Below are 15,375 nucleotides of genomic sequence, written 5' to 3'. Positions count from 1 at the left end.
GATGTGGGAACCTTATTTTGTGAAATCTTTGTAATCATTTGCAAACCCGCGAAAAGTTCGAGCAGCGGCCATTTGGTTGGTTCACACGGACAAAAACCGTGCGCCTTATTCCAGACGAGAGCAGGCAGGGGGGGGGCCTAGTCATCCAAGTCTCCCAGCTGTACAACTAGTCGGAAAAACATCCCAAATGTATCAAAGGACAAATATCCGATTTGTTGTCCTTTTAGGATTCTTTTACTGGAGTCAAGCTGGTGCTGTTTTTTGCTCCAGATTTTCCCCAACTTTGCAGCTGGAAAACATGGGCAACTATACCCCTTATTGTCACAGCTCCCTGTACCTAAAGATAGAGCAGTGCAATGGAAGGGTTACTAGTTTAGCCGCCGTCTCCCTGCAGAAAAAAACGGAAGTGTTGTTCTATAAACAGCAAGCTAATGTTTTTCAGATCGATGTACAGTATACAGCCATTCTAATGCGTTGTGAATACTATGGATTTCATGCATGTTTTTTGTATACATAGACAAATCTTAAGAAAGACCTGTTATAACTGCAGTGTGTTCATGTACAGTTGTGTTCCGGACACTAATGATCCCTTTGCTCTTTCGTTGCAGATGTGCAAAAGACAATAGTCGGTCAGTGCATCGGTGGCGTTATTTATGCTCTGTTTTCGGGGCAGCCTTTGGTTGTTCTTTTAACGACCGCTCCTCTGGCATTATACATTAATGGTAAGGCTGCGACCAGTGATCTATTATAGTAACATTGTAGATTAGGCTGAAAAAAAAAGGCATGTGGTCATAGAGTTCTGTTGCAGGTGTGCGAGCTGCTCATCGGATCTTAGTAGTTCTATTGATCCAGAATAAAGGAAACAAATATTCTGACCGTGTAGATCATACAGAAATTATATTCAGGGAGCTTTCAATAAAACATTGCATTATTGGTTGATTATGCATTTAAGGGGCTTATTTTTTTTGAAGGTTCGATGTCTATCGGGCTGCACCGTGCAAAAACTCCTATTCACTGTAATGCAAGTTTCCGTGTGGTTGTGCCTGATCACTCACTATCGCACTTTAATCAATGACCCCCTAAAAACCATCTTTAATAAAAGGTGCTAAGCCCTGAGGACTCTTTCCGTCCATTCACAGCCATAAGGCACCTTTACGGCTTCGCCCCATTTAGTAGATATGTCTAAAAATGTACATTGCCACCATTTATGGGATTAATACCTTTTGTACGAATAGGCTAACCAGGCTAACGCCATTAGCGCAATAAGTCACAGGGGTGATGGTCTTATACAGACGGGAAGAAAGAATATTGCAGCGGTTTTAAATTTGGAGTGTTTAGGACGGAGTTAATCAATAGGATTTAGCACATATAGAGGTAGAGGGTTTCGCTACCTCAGGATACCACAACATACCCAAAGAAGGGTGGGTCGCCATGCTGGTCCTTTCATCCATGTAGTAACAAAGGAGGAAGAGAGAGTAGTGGTTATGAAGCCTTTTTTTGGACCAACAAGTAGTAATGTTACAAGCTTTCGAAGCTCTCCAGGTCCTTCATCAGGTATGGCAGAAATACAGAAACGGACAATATTATATACAGTGTACAGTATGTAAAAGGGGTGTCGGGTTGCAATGGATGTTGAGGGAGTGGAAATAAGATGAGGTAGAAACTGGTTGGCCCAATAATAGGTCTCATACCAGCAGGTCCATCTCCCGCCTTTGTTATTTTACTACGTCAACATACCCAGGCATTCCCCAGAATATAAAATATAGCAAATATAAATTCCACTTGTGAGCACATTCAAACGTCTCAGACACGTCTGCACCCTGCTTTTCCCCATTATCTCTTAGCATACAGTTCTTCCCCTGCAGCCAGGGATTCTGGGAAATGCCGTGCAAATGAGCACACGGTGTCACCTTTTTTTGTTCATGTACATTTTAACCTGGACCGCTCTAAGCATATGCCTGCCGTATTAATATAGAGTAGAGAATAGTCTCATTCGCCATAGCACCCAATGGTAAGTTTGCTGGAGAATACCGCAGTACGCCCCGGACATGCGTACCTCCAGAGGGGAACAGTTAATACGTCTCCATCAGTTACGCAGCAGAACATTTGCGGGAGTGAAATCAGAAACGGCAGGAGGTGTATAAACGAGATTACAAGGGCATTTTTTATACAGTACAAATAGATTTGTCAGAGTGGTACTGCACTTGTAACGAGTCCAGGACTTGCCTTTGTGGATTGCTATTGCTGAAGAATTTGCATTAATGATAGAAATAAGGTAACACGAGTTGGAACAGTTTTGGCTTTTGATAAGCTCCGGTCAGACAGTTGATTTGAAAGGAAGGGGGCGGAGGGGGGGGGCACTTTTGTGTTGTAGAGAACCATCTGGCACGAACCTCTCATGTTACTTGAGTGAACAATCTTCTGCAACAGAAGTGTGGTTTTTGTATAGATTGTTGTGTAGTGCACATAAAAACTCTTAAGATATAGTGTGTGGTCCCCTAATGTCACACATGCCGAGTGCCTGCCGAACCCTTGAAGCTCCGTATGCCGTGAAATCGCATCTCCTATAATTGTGTTGTGTGGGGAAATAGAATTGAACTTCCACGAAGGTTAGTCGCTTTGTGTGCGGCTGTTTTGTGTTACCCTAAACACGTGTGTGCGTGTATTGTTTTTCTTTTTCAGTTATTAGAGGAATCTGTGATGACTACAACCTGGATTTTAAGGCTTTCTATGCCTGGACTGGGCTGTGGAACAGCTGTTTCCTGGTGCTGTACTCTCTGTTCAATTGTAGCCTGCTGATGAAGCTCTTCAAGAGGTAACTTGCATTCCGTTTCATTGGCCGATTGAGTGAGGCTTGGGAGCGTTGGGCCAGTTTTGATTCATTTAGTTTTGCCCAAAGAGGCATCCCTTCGGTAATCAATGTGAAATGAGGGCTCAGTAGGTACTGAGTATGATTCCCTTATTATATTATTCATGTTTCCAAAAGATAAGTGTTTCTATGTGGTGCTTTGTGACTTTGCATTCTACCAATTGAATGGCAGAATTCTCGCCCTTGATGGGATTGTCAGGGTCCAACTGGTCATCCTGTTTAAAGCCAAGAAGTCAGGGGATTAAAGTCCTTGGTGGGTCTTTCTCACAAAGCGCTGGATAAACAATCTCATGTACTCGGGATAAAGTAAGCAAACTAGCTCTTCTGTATTTAAAGCCGTAATGCAGGTTTCATTTATTATTTAAAAAAAAAATGTATTACAGGATGGACGCAGGGGGTCTGCACAGCTGAACCCCATTCGTTTCAGCTCCGGGGACCCCCTGCTTCCAGAGATACTTGCCTCCATACTGGTGCGGTTATCTTTGTGGAAATTAAAGGTCCTGGTCACCCTGGCCAATAGGAATCTGCAAGGGATGATGTCACGGCTTCCTATTGGCCCGCGGGACATTTAAATCCGGCACCTCCTACGGAGGTCGGTATCTTGGGAAGCTTGGGGTCCCCAGAGCGGACATTAACACAGTTCAGCCCTGGAGACCTCCTGCTTCAATACTGCAATAAAAAAACAAACCAAAATAGTAATAATAATAATAATAATAATGAAACCTGCATTGCTGCTTTAAAGTCCTTGTTGGAAAGTTCAGGGTAGAAGAGACACACTGATTATATGTACATACTATAATACTCCCGCTGAATTCAGCCCCTTACACAATAGAACAATACCGCACAATGTATTTTTACCCCGACGAGATCGTGCTTTTGGTAGGTAGGCAAAGGGCGATATGATAAACCTCACGGAGTCCACCGGGTGTCATTTTTATCTCCTATGTAGTGTTCTGTTTAACGCTTTCCATGCGAAGAGTCTCCGAGATATTTCTTGGAGGCAATAATAATTGCTATTGCATGTTGTTGATATAAGACTGGCAGTGTGGATCTCTCTCTCCCAAATTCACAAATGTAATTGTTGTATGTATGTATTTATGTATGGCCCCCCTCCGTTCTCATACTTCTCATACACTTAAGCCTTGAAATATAGTTTAGGATTGGAGCCACCAGTCCATACTTGGCAGTTTCTTCAACAATCACGTTTGTGCACACTCACATTTCAACGTATCTGTTCTCTTTTTGTAGGTCCACAGAAGAAATCATAGCACTTTTCATATCCATAACTTTTGTGCTGGATGCACTCAAAGGGATTATCAAAAGTAAGTAACATAATAATGAAAAAATAATGATAACCCCCTCATGAATGATATGTGCATAGTTTCTAATGATATACTTCAGGGTTTCTAATGATATACTTTAGGGTTTCTAATGATATACTTTAGGATAAGTCCTCTATGATGCATACAAAGTGACTCAAGCACTGAAACTGCAAATAAATGATAGGGTCTACTATAAAAAGCCTGCTCCCGTCAGCCAGTATTACCAAACACCGAGACTGGAGACGGACGACACCTCTTGCAAAGCGGTTTCTTTTTTTAATGCTATTTGATCTTAGTACATTATTTAGATTTTTAACCCTGGACTGGAATGGTGGGAAATGCTTTCCATTGCACAGCCCTGTGTCCTTTTGGGGCTTTCATGATGAGATCCATTGACGGCGAGAGTTGGCATGAAAGCTGTGACAATGCAATCACTCTTCCTTCCATGCCAGTGGGGTTTGGGGACACTTGTTATAACGCGTGTCAAGATGTGAGCTTCAGGTGACCTAAACCTGTGAACGGAGACGTACTGTCTGACCTCTTGGATAATCAGGATCGCATTCTCACAGAGAGAGGTGCCCAAAAGACAAATAACCCTTCATACGTTGTTCTCCGGTTCTGGTCTTTGGACAGAGCTTTCTCTTTGATTTGCTTGTTTGTACTATCCTGTCCTATTTGAATATTAACCCATGTTCCCTCCTGCAGGCAGGGCAGATTTCTGCTTTAATGCACTTACCCTCTGTTGTCTCAGATGTAACGAATTAGAATCTGAGCTGGGCGCACTTCTTGCCATAAAATACCCTATGTGATCTCCTGTCACCCCTCCTCCGTAATCATTGTGGGTTCTTTCTGCCTCCCGTTGCCCTTTCAATGAACAATTAATCATAGTTAGGAGGTTATGCTCAAAATGGCGTTGATGTCGATCTGGCACTAGCATACGGACAATTCCATCCACCTCAACGGGAGTTTCTGTTCCTGATCGGCACGAATGCACTTTAGGACATAACCCCCCTTGGGGGTTACCACGTGTCTCCCGTCCAGTTTTAGAACTGACGTATGTATGTAAAATACTTCTACCTGGCACTTCATGTATGAGCCTATTCTAGAGCCCCCACCTCAGCCGCACGGATGTTTGAGTAATCCCAGTTATGGGGGGGAGGTCACCGCTCACATCAGCCAACGCTTTGAATGGTGAACCCCTCCTATACGTACCAAATTTCAGAGAGAAGGGCAACCGTAAACAGTCGTTTAACAGTTACAGCTGTTGTGCAGGAGCTGACCGTTATGTATTTAAAGCCAATTGAATAGTTTTAACCCATTATTGGCGTGGCTTCACCTTCAGTAACTAGTGTAACAACTTATCACTGGGTATGATGTCATTCAGGACATGGTTTACAGCGCTGTGCAAGATTTTTGGGGGAGGGGGCGGCGTAGGCTGCGTGCGGCCTTGCTGCGGGGGCGGGGCCTTCCCTGCACACAGACAAGCCCTCCTCCTCCTGTTTGTTAGCCGCCCCAGTTATCCGCATCACATGGGGGACCGGAGCAGGAGCATGCTTAGTACTCCCTCCCCCTCTCAGGTGAAAGTGTGTATATTGGTTGTGATATGAGTGTGTGTTGTGTCTATGTGTGTTGTGATTGAGTGTGTGTGTGTGTTGGTTGTGATTGAGTGTGTGTGTGTGTTGGTTGTGATTGAGTGTGTGTGTGTGTTGGTTGTGATTGAGTGGGTGTTGTCTGCTGTCTGCTTTCTGCTGTGTGTGTTGTGTGTTGTCGGTTGGTTGTGTGTGTGTTGGTTCTGATATGAGTGTGTTGTGATTATGTGTGCTGTGTCTGTGTTGGGATTGTGTGGGTGTTGTGATTGAATGCAGCGGTGCACAAACTGGGGATTATTTAGGGGGGGCACGTGCGGTGAAACCTGGGTGTGCGCTGGAGGGCGAAAAAGCTGTGTGCGGGCGGCCGAACAGGATAGTGCAGGTGGCAGCCACGTCATGGTGTGTGCGCCCGCGTGGGGGCTTTGGAGGTGTGGGGGAGGAGCACGCCCGAGCGCTGTGATGTCAAACGCCCCTCCTTCCGGTGTCTGCCCTGCAATAGCGCTGTGTTCCTGCTCTCCTCCGCTGGCAACCGGCTTCGCTGCGATCCTCTGCAAGTGAAAGGGTCGCTGCACTATATCAATCATACTATGAATGTACAGAAATAATAAAAATAAAAAGTGTAAACACTTCCCCGCTCGTGCTTGCAAAATTATGCAGGGCACCCTGTGCTCATTGGTGATGTCACCGCTCTCAGTGGCAGCGTGGACGCAGCCTAAGGCTGGGGCCATAGAGGGGGGGAGCAGTGCTGAGGCTCGCTGACGCTGAGGCTCGCCTGCTGATGCTGTGCGATTTCATGCACATGCAGGCGAGCCAGCGGGCGCGATCGGGAGGTGGTGGGAGGCGGGGCAGTGACGTCGCTGGGCCAATCGCCCGCGACGCACTGACGTCAACGTCACGCGTCGACGTCACATTGACGCTGCTTCGCGCTGATTGGATGTTTTCAGCCGACAGCGCTCTGAAAAACAGTTTTGCTGTCGGGTGAAAAATCCAACTCCTCAGCACGCCTGCGGACGCTCGCGTGAGCCCCCTCATTGAGGATGCAGGGGCTCAGCGCGGAGCGTCCGCAGGGCTCAGCGCGGAGCGTCCGCACGGCTCAGCACGGCCTGTCCTTCTATGGACGCAGCCTAATTGTGCAAGCGCGAGCTGTTGAAATATGTAAGTATTTAGACATATTTGTATTTACTTTGTATACCGTTTAATAAAGGTTTTTTTTTTTTTCCATGTGATTTTGATTAAATCAGGCAGGGGGGCCCCGAGGAAATTTTATGGATAAAAAGGGGGGCTGGGCATAAAAAGTTTGCTCACCCCTGCCCTAGGAGCTGTCTGTTTATAGATAGACTGTGACAACACTCTGCCAGATTTGAGACTTGACGTCCTGAACATGTACAACCAGGAGAAATGGCTAAATGTCCTTCAGATTGAGTGTGCGAGCCCCGGCTTTAACGAGGAATTCACTCCAGCCCAGTTACAGGATGGCGCCGGAAAGCAAATTACTGCAGAAATAAAAAAACGGGTTATATGAACTGATTATTTTTAACTTGCATTTTCCTCATATTGATGTACTAATATTTCCTGCGTATGGGGAAATGACTGCTGCTATATTTTTAGAGACAGAAAGGAAATGGATCAACACTTTTGCTGCTGGCGATTTGCTTCTATCGCAGGAGATAACTAACTTTCTTTTGTTGGCTTCTGTAAGCGGGTCAATAAAAAATGGGTGTAGTCCATATGAGAAGGACAATGGTCTATATATTTTATTACAACGGTTATTTACTTATCTCGCTCAAGAATTAGAGACAAATTGTAGTTACACACGTCTGTAGTTTTGCGACATCAAAAAATGAGGGTATGAAGCATCAAATGGTTTATTGAACGGTGATTTTAGTTTTTCTTTGCGTGATCCACTGGACCCCATTGTGTACAGGATCTGGATCAGGATATGCCTGGGGCTTCCCTACCTGGGGGGGCTTAGAAAGGTGTGGGAGAGTATAGGAGGTACATGCTCACAGGGAGATACAGGAAGTGGCATAGAGTATCATCCTTTCTCTTTTTGTCAAAGTAAGAAGGGAATCAACAACATTAACTCGTGATCCACAAAGTGAATTAAACCCGTGTCTCTCTTGCTTTGAGCGCCTCCCATTTTACTGATTAATTTGTCCCACCTAGGCAAAAGTTTGGAAGCAATGTTTGCCCCAGCGTAGGGTGGCCGAGTGCTTCATCAGGATAGCGCACTGTTCAAATCATGCCCCTAAAAAAATTATATAAGTTTGGTTTATATACGCGTTGTATGTATGTTAGTCTGGAAAACGTCCCTTGCGTCTCTTTCATAATTACTCCAACATGGCAGTACTCCGCATTCTGCTCCCCGCACATAAAAAGAAACATTTATTTTGAAGCTAAATACTCACATACAAGAAATAGTACAAAATGGCGGTGACATCAAATAAGTTAAAATATCTTCAAAGATGGTTGCATATTATTCTGTTCCTGAGTGGAATCCGTCTGATCTTGGTATCATGATGTTAAACCTGGTTCCTTCTCTCTCCTGGTGTTAACCCTTCTCTCCTTCTCCGTGTAATCCCTCTCCCATCCTTCTGGGTGTAATCCTTCTCTCATCTAACTGGCTACATCTATTAGTATTTATGCAGATAATATCCGTTAGGCTGAGTCCGCGGTGCAGGCCCGCGCCCGACGGAGCGCATGGCGTCGCGTGCGCCTGTCAGCCGAGCGATCTGTGGACTGCAGATCCTCACGACCGGGGGAAGCGAGTCGGAGGCGTGGCCGATGACGTCACGGCGCTGGTTCGCCCTCATTGGGCGAACTGCACATGTGACCCGGCCGTCGCGAGACAAAATAAATAAAAAATGTTGTCTCGCCAAAAAAACAGCCGCGCCGTCGCACGCGTGCCCACTCTATGGATATTCCTATAGACTCATTGGGTTTGGTCGCATGGTCGCTCCTGAGCATGGACGCGGCCTTAGTCAGCCCTTTGCTACTATAAATTCTATTCCCCATTATAGCATGTGTTCTGCAAAGATCTTAGAACGCCTGTTAATCCAACACGATGCCGGACACTCTTACAATTGCATCCGCTTTAACCACAGTTGGCAGTAGTCACTCAAATGTCACCCGCCGGGGCCACCCTTGCTCAGACAAGCCAACACAGCTGCAATCTCATAGATTCAGTTACATTAGGGGAAGAGCGCGGGGCATCTGTAACCGCTGCGCCCCCCAGTTTGCGCGTCGCCGCTTGGGATTACAATTCTCTTGCATCCCCTGCCGGCTGACGCGTCACAGCGTGTAGTGAGCCGAGGAGGGACTGGGACCTGCTCGGGAGGATACCATCAGATGGTAAGTAGCGCGCGCCGCCGGACGCAGCGGGACCAAAGCCTTAGAAACTCGCATTGGGAATCAAATCAGGTTCTCAAAAGCCAAAGCCAGTGTGTGTATTGTTAGCTCAGCTCTTCCTTATTACAAAGACCGTGCAGAACCAATTATTCAAAACCGGACTGAGGTTTTACATAGAATCAGTCTTAAAACCTCTGAAGCTGTTGGGAGCCTGAAGGAATCGTACGCCTCATTTCAGAGGCGAGCACAGAAAGAGGAAAATGAAGAGCGCCCAGTTGATAAACCTGGGGACCGCAGTTAGATTCCTGCTGACATGTCTCTGGGGAATGAGGTTACATGGGTGGCGAGGCGTATTGGCTCAAGTAGCTCACGTCATCGGGTATCTTTTCCAGGACATTTCTGACAATGAAGCCAGAAAACGCTGTGGTGCTGTCCTGTCCCCTGCAGCATTGAAGGGATTATTGACTCGGTGGGGTGGAGGATCTTGTGATTCAGGAAAGGGGGTAAATCCTCTGTGTGATTGATCACCAATGTAAAATTGCCAGATTAGCTCATTAACACAGCCGTTGATCCGAAACAATAATGCATTTAAAAAAAAAGCGCCCTTCACTACCAGAGGCGCTCGCAAAACAGGAGCTTCAAGGAAGCATTCACCTTACTAAGAATGAAATAGGCTTATGAAATCCATGTTTTGAAACAATAAGGGGCATCTGAATCCTGGCCTGACTGGGCACATCTAGCCACCACAAATTCCCTTGCACTAAACTACTTTTATGGATCCAGGGTTCTACTACAAGACTTTCACGAGCACTGTTGCCACTGCTTGATGGGGAAGCTCTGGGAAGTCTACTGGCAGTGGATATATCACATTGACAAGTGGCAACAAGGTCTTGGGTAACGTGTGGCCCAGAGGGATGCAGTGTTTGGTTTGTAAAACAATAAAAACAGGTTCACAGTGTCCATTTCTTTTACTCGTTTACTCCAGCTCTGCGCTCTCTTGCCTGCAGACAGTACACTCACTCTGGTTTATGAGCATTTATCAGCACTGCCTCGTACTACTGCACCGCTGCTTTGTGGCTACGGGAATTTTACACTTGCTGACCACTGGGGTGACACCGACTCCTAAATCATAGTGCTCACTGCGATCACATAATCGCACTGCGACAATCAAACTCAAACATTAATTTAATTGTCAATGCCCTTTATTGTGAGTGGAGCTGCAAATATGCTTTAGAGAGAATTAATTATCCTTCATTCATACATCCAGGATTTAAAGAATGAGGATATTTTGTGTAGGGCTTTGTATAGAACCCACTCAAGAACTAAAGTACCCCCAAACAGGTCCGGTTTTCAGGATATCCCAGCATCAGCACAGGTGGCTCAATCAGTGGCTCAGTTGAAGACTGATCCTCAGATTGAGCCAGCTGTGCTGAAGCAGGGACTGATTGAGCACCCTGTGCTGAAGCTTGGATATCCTTCAAACCTGACCTGTTTGGTGGAGGGGGGGGGGGGTTCTTGAGGACTGGAGTGGAGAACCCCTGTATTACTGCATTGTAAAATGTTGAATGAATGAATGAATCCAGTCCGCATCTCGCTGGGTTACCTTCAGGTATTCCATGCAGAAGAGAAACATTTTGAGTTTAATTTTTTTTTTTCATTGCACATAGTGGGTCAAATGTCCGTATTTATCACCGGCTTACGCACAGTTGTTTCCAGCTCATTACTTAAATAGCTGAGCCTTATTGTGCATGCATTTGTGGTTGATCTTGACATTCTGACTCCACAGGAAGCCGTTCTGAAACGGCTGGAACAACTGTGGCATAAGAGGTCAACTAACAGAGAAAAGAGCACTTTTTAACACCATTGAATGCCACCTGTTCCACTCAAACCTGCATTTCTATCACGGCTTCCTTTCCAATTGCAGTTAGTGACGTTCCCCAAAACCTCTTCTCTTTTGGTTCCCATGAGAAGCACAGGCTTGTTGGCTGGCACATTACCAACAACCTTTCTGGCCATTGAATTAGGACCACGTCTCTTAGATGAAACGTAGGCACGTTCTGCAGTGCGTTGAACCTGGTTCTTGATTGTAGAGGGGCTTGCAAAACAGAAAATGGCCTTAATGATGATCTATGATTTTATTAAGTTCCTTTTAGGTACTCTTCTAATAACACAGGGGTGCATTCTGATAGTTGCAGCCATCACCCACACTAGGAATACACTGGAAAGAAGTTCAAATATGGTAACTTAAGCAAGCCATGCTCCTTATCAATTAAAAAGACGCTTGAGAAAAGGTGGTTAAAGTAATTGCTTAGATGTAATATTGTTGGAAACAAACACTAAACTTCTTAAAGTCTTGACTTGGTCATGTGTCCAAGTCAAAAAGCTATGTTTTTTTTTTCATGCTTGTGTTACCAGGTTTGTATACATCCGTATGACTCGGTTAAATCATCTTTGGACACAAAATCTATTTTGTGATTCCTTCTCCCTTCGTAGCCCACGCTCCCTGATTTTTAATTATCTTGTCTCAGGAATTGGTCTTCATCAGGTATCATTACAATCCAATTAGTCCTAAATGTTGCAACCCCCGCTCCCCCAGGACGGTACCCAGTGGTCACCAAGCTCCGCCCAGCGTTGCATTAGCAGAACTTCAGGATGCGTATCCCAATACTTGGAGATGGCTTCTGCCAAAAAAAACACAGTGGATTCCCTCTTGGTCAAAGTGGTAACAATAAGTAGTGGCACGAGGTCAGGCATAACAAAAAATGTTGAACGACCGTGAATGAAGCTTCCTTTAAACCGTTGCATTTTTCTTTCAATGAAAAGTAGAACTGTACGTGGGACTGTTAACCTGTAAATAATGACGTTTACAAAAAGAGGTGGTGAACAGTGGTTCACCATCACACTTGGACTACTGGTTTCCTTCTCCCTAAAACACATTTGTTGTTGTGCTTTTTCTTTCTCGCAGTTTTCAAAAAGTATTATCTCGACGGCCCAAACGAACACAGTTACTTTGAAAAGGAACATAACGAAGCTTTGCCGAGGCTGAACATCACCCCCGACTCGTTACTGAATTCAGCCTTTAACAGCTCCCTACTCCTGAAGAACCAGACCCTGGATCACGAGGACACACAGCACGGGAGAGAGTCTGCCGTCCTCAGTCTCATGTTAATGTTTGGGACACTTTGGCTGGGTCACACACTCTACCAGTTCAAGAAAAGGTGAGCTTCACAGGTCTTCAGAAGGTGGGGGAGTCTGCATGTGGGCATCACATGGCGTCCTCTCTATGCTCGTCAAGTACAGTGTGTAGAGTATAGCAGTGGAAGGGATACAAGGACATATTTACCACCAGCTGAATTTTATTTATAGATTATTTTTTTTTAAAGGTGTATGTAGTCTGCGCTAATCAACTATCATGTGTGCAAATCTAAAAGTGTGTGTGTGCACGCGTGTGCGTGTGTTGCAAAAAAAAAAAACTGAACGGAAAAATAAAAATATATCGATGATAAAAATGGAAAAAAATTAATATCCATGATATTAAGAAAAAAAGTTCTGGGTAGTCTCAATAACTGTTTTTATTTATATATATTTGTATTGCTTTCTCTCTGCTCTGGGTTATAAAATTTTACACAGATTTGCTAGTCTAAAAAAAAAAAAATTCTTCCTTGCATTCCAGCCCATATTTGCATTCAAGAGTTCGAGAAATGCTGTCAGATTGTGCTTTACCTATATCTGTGTTGACCTTCTCTGTGGTGGGGTCGTATTTCTTCAAGGAGATATACAGTAAGTTGCATGTTTTTACATTTTCACGTTGTTGCCATAACAGTGGCTGGCTCGGGTTGCCAGTCTGAGCAGCGGTTCCATGGCGACATTGTATTAATCTCACAATTAAAAGGGATTATAAATCCCTCTAAACAAATTTCCACATACAAGTAATCTTACCTCCTGATGTCGTTTGATTTTTTTTTTTTCCTAATTACTGAGTATTAGAAGTTCAGTACATACAGCAATCTGTGGTTCCTCTATAAGTGCCAATGTCCCGCGTGGAGCTGTGATATCACTTTATCACCTTCACTGCTGTCCGTGGTCTTGTGAAGTAAGTGGCCGCAGGGTGAAGACTTTTTTTTTTCTTTTGGATAATGTCCTTGGGGGAGGGAGGTGAGTTTATGGGAATCCCAGGAAAGTACAAGGCAGTTGGCCTCAAACGGACAAAATGTACATTCAGCAGTGTTCATACAGCGGGATTTTGTGACTAAATTAAACAAAGGAAATGCCAATATGGCAGTCATCTAAGAAAGCAATTCAGCGTTGTAACTAGAAATTTGAAGGAGGACAGCGGGCGCTTATTTGTCCAATAGGGTTGTCAGGTGGCTTCTCCAAAAATACTTGACACCATGGTGAAAGGTGCAACGTGATCGAGACACACACCTCTCTGCTCCATGCTGTTTCCTCCTCCCCTTGGCCCCACCTCAGGGCTCCTGACACCACCTCCTGATTGGCTGCTCCTGGGTAATGCAGCCAATCGGATGGCGGAAGCTGCCCAGCCCCCTTGTAGCAGCCCTGCTCTCTCCCTGTTTGGGGAAATCTTGCTGCCTTCCAAGCCAGTCAAGTCACTATGTCCAAATACAGGACAGTCCAGTTCAATACTGGACACCTGGCAACCCTAGGGGACCTTTGTTCAGTGATAAAGGATGTCACGTAGACTTTGGGTCCCTGCTTTTTGTTTTTTACGTAATTGGAACCGGGCTGCCCCCGTCGCTGAATTGTGCGGTTTTCAGCACCGGGACGCCTTTAATTCCTGATGTGTACTTAGCGGGGCCAGTACTTCCTTCTGGGGAAACAATATGGCTGCCAAATCTTGCGCTGTCATCGGTTGCGACTCGCCATGTCTTTCAATCTCTAGAACCCGGGAGGTTCCCTGCGCTGACGGTAAAATGGTTCAGCGCCAGAGGACCCCCTTGTTACAATTATATAAAAACGCTTAACTTTTTTTTTTGGTGGGATTGCTGCTACAAGTATATAATGTAAAATTCATAATTTTCCATGTTTTACTGCCATCATTTGATTGCAGAAGAGAATAGTATTTTATGACTTGCTGTTTTAATATTCTATATTGGCTATTGCTTAATGACCTTTTTTATTTTAGTCCGTCGATTTATTTAACTGCTTCACTGCCCATACCAATACAGGAATGCAATGCAGGTTCCACAAGCAGCAAACTGATTCATGTCAAAATCTCTTCCACTGGAATAATAAATACAAAAAACAAGTTGTTTAGGTGCCAGTAGAAACACACTCTCTGCTAGTTCGCAGCACAAATGCTGTAGTACTGTATATAGTAATACCAAACATACATGTTATTGGAAAGAGAACCAACGGGCCATTACCAGGATTACAGGAATAAAGATAACGCCCAGATGTTTTTATCCCAGTGCTCAAAGTTCGTGACAGAATAGTAATGCACAAAAATGTGAAGTAATAATCCCTAAAGAAACGATGAATATCTAGAAATCAATGTCCTACTGGCTTTTATAATTTATAGCGCCATGTTTTGTATTCTACAGAATGTAAATGTGTGTGTGTGTGTCTCAAGGACCTCCCATCCCTTTTCCATTATTATTTATATGTACGAGATTGGCAGTGATTGGAAAACACAAAACGATACAATTCCAAACATTATTAATAACCTTCAAACACATTCCTGTGCCATAGACAAATAATCTAGAAAAGTGGTTGCCGAAAATGTATTATAACGGACAGGATAAACGGGTTATATTTTTCTGTCTCATCCCGCTTTTAAAAGTTTATGTAAAAATATAATGTCCATTTCATTCTGAAATATGTACTCCTATCAGCATAATTCTGTTTTCTCATTATTTGCTGTGTCACTTCATGGGAAAATATAAGACCCTGGTTAAAAAAAAAAAAAATAGAATTCCTCAAAATTGCCCTTTTTATTGTTCTCACCAAAAAAACAGGAAGATAATTTGTCGCTAACACTGCAGATGTTTGGACGTTAAACGGAGACTCTGCATTTCTGTTATTGGGGTTTATTTTCCACATTTGGAGTGTGTCATTGTCCATCATGGGTGACACAATGGGATGTAGGAATTGAATCAATTGGCAAAATGGAGCATCATTTCCACCCCAGGAAAAGACAATCGGGGCAGCCAGGAATTTGGACGGTCGTGACGTCCGTGATGTTGAATGGCAATTTATGGCTGTCAAATAAGAGTTGTGTGTTTTTGTT

The 15,375-nt window shown here is 44.4% G+C and overlaps 1 protein-coding gene across 6 annotated transcripts in view; it reads left to right on the top strand.

Moving 5' to 3' along the window:
* The window catches only part of SLC4A11 (solute carrier family 4 member 11), a 253,507-nt gene that overhangs the window by 217,258 nt on the left and 20,874 nt on the right, over nucleotides 1-15,375 (top strand). For all 6 annotated transcript variants that reach the window (XM_075572646.1, XM_075572644.1, XM_075572647.1 and 3 more), the window contains exons 11-15: nucleotides 609-722; nucleotides 2,683-2,815; nucleotides 4,118-4,191; nucleotides 12,094-12,346; nucleotides 12,802-12,908. In XM_075572646.1, the coding sequence (XP_075428761.1) occupies nucleotides 609-722; nucleotides 2,683-2,815; nucleotides 4,118-4,191; nucleotides 12,094-12,346; nucleotides 12,802-12,908 (681 nt within the window). The remainder of the gene's footprint in view (nucleotides 1-608; nucleotides 723-2,682; nucleotides 2,816-4,117; nucleotides 4,192-12,093; nucleotides 12,347-12,801; nucleotides 12,909-15,375) is intronic.

Source organism: Ascaphus truei, chromosome 1 (assembly GCF_040206685.1).
Source record: "Ascaphus truei isolate aAscTru1 chromosome 1, aAscTru1.hap1, whole genome shotgun sequence".
NCBI lineage: Eukaryota > Metazoa > Chordata > Amphibia > Anura > Ascaphidae > Ascaphus > Ascaphus truei.
The sequence above is the reverse complement of the archived record's forward strand: the minus strand, read 5'-3'. Positions and strand labels throughout refer to the sequence as shown.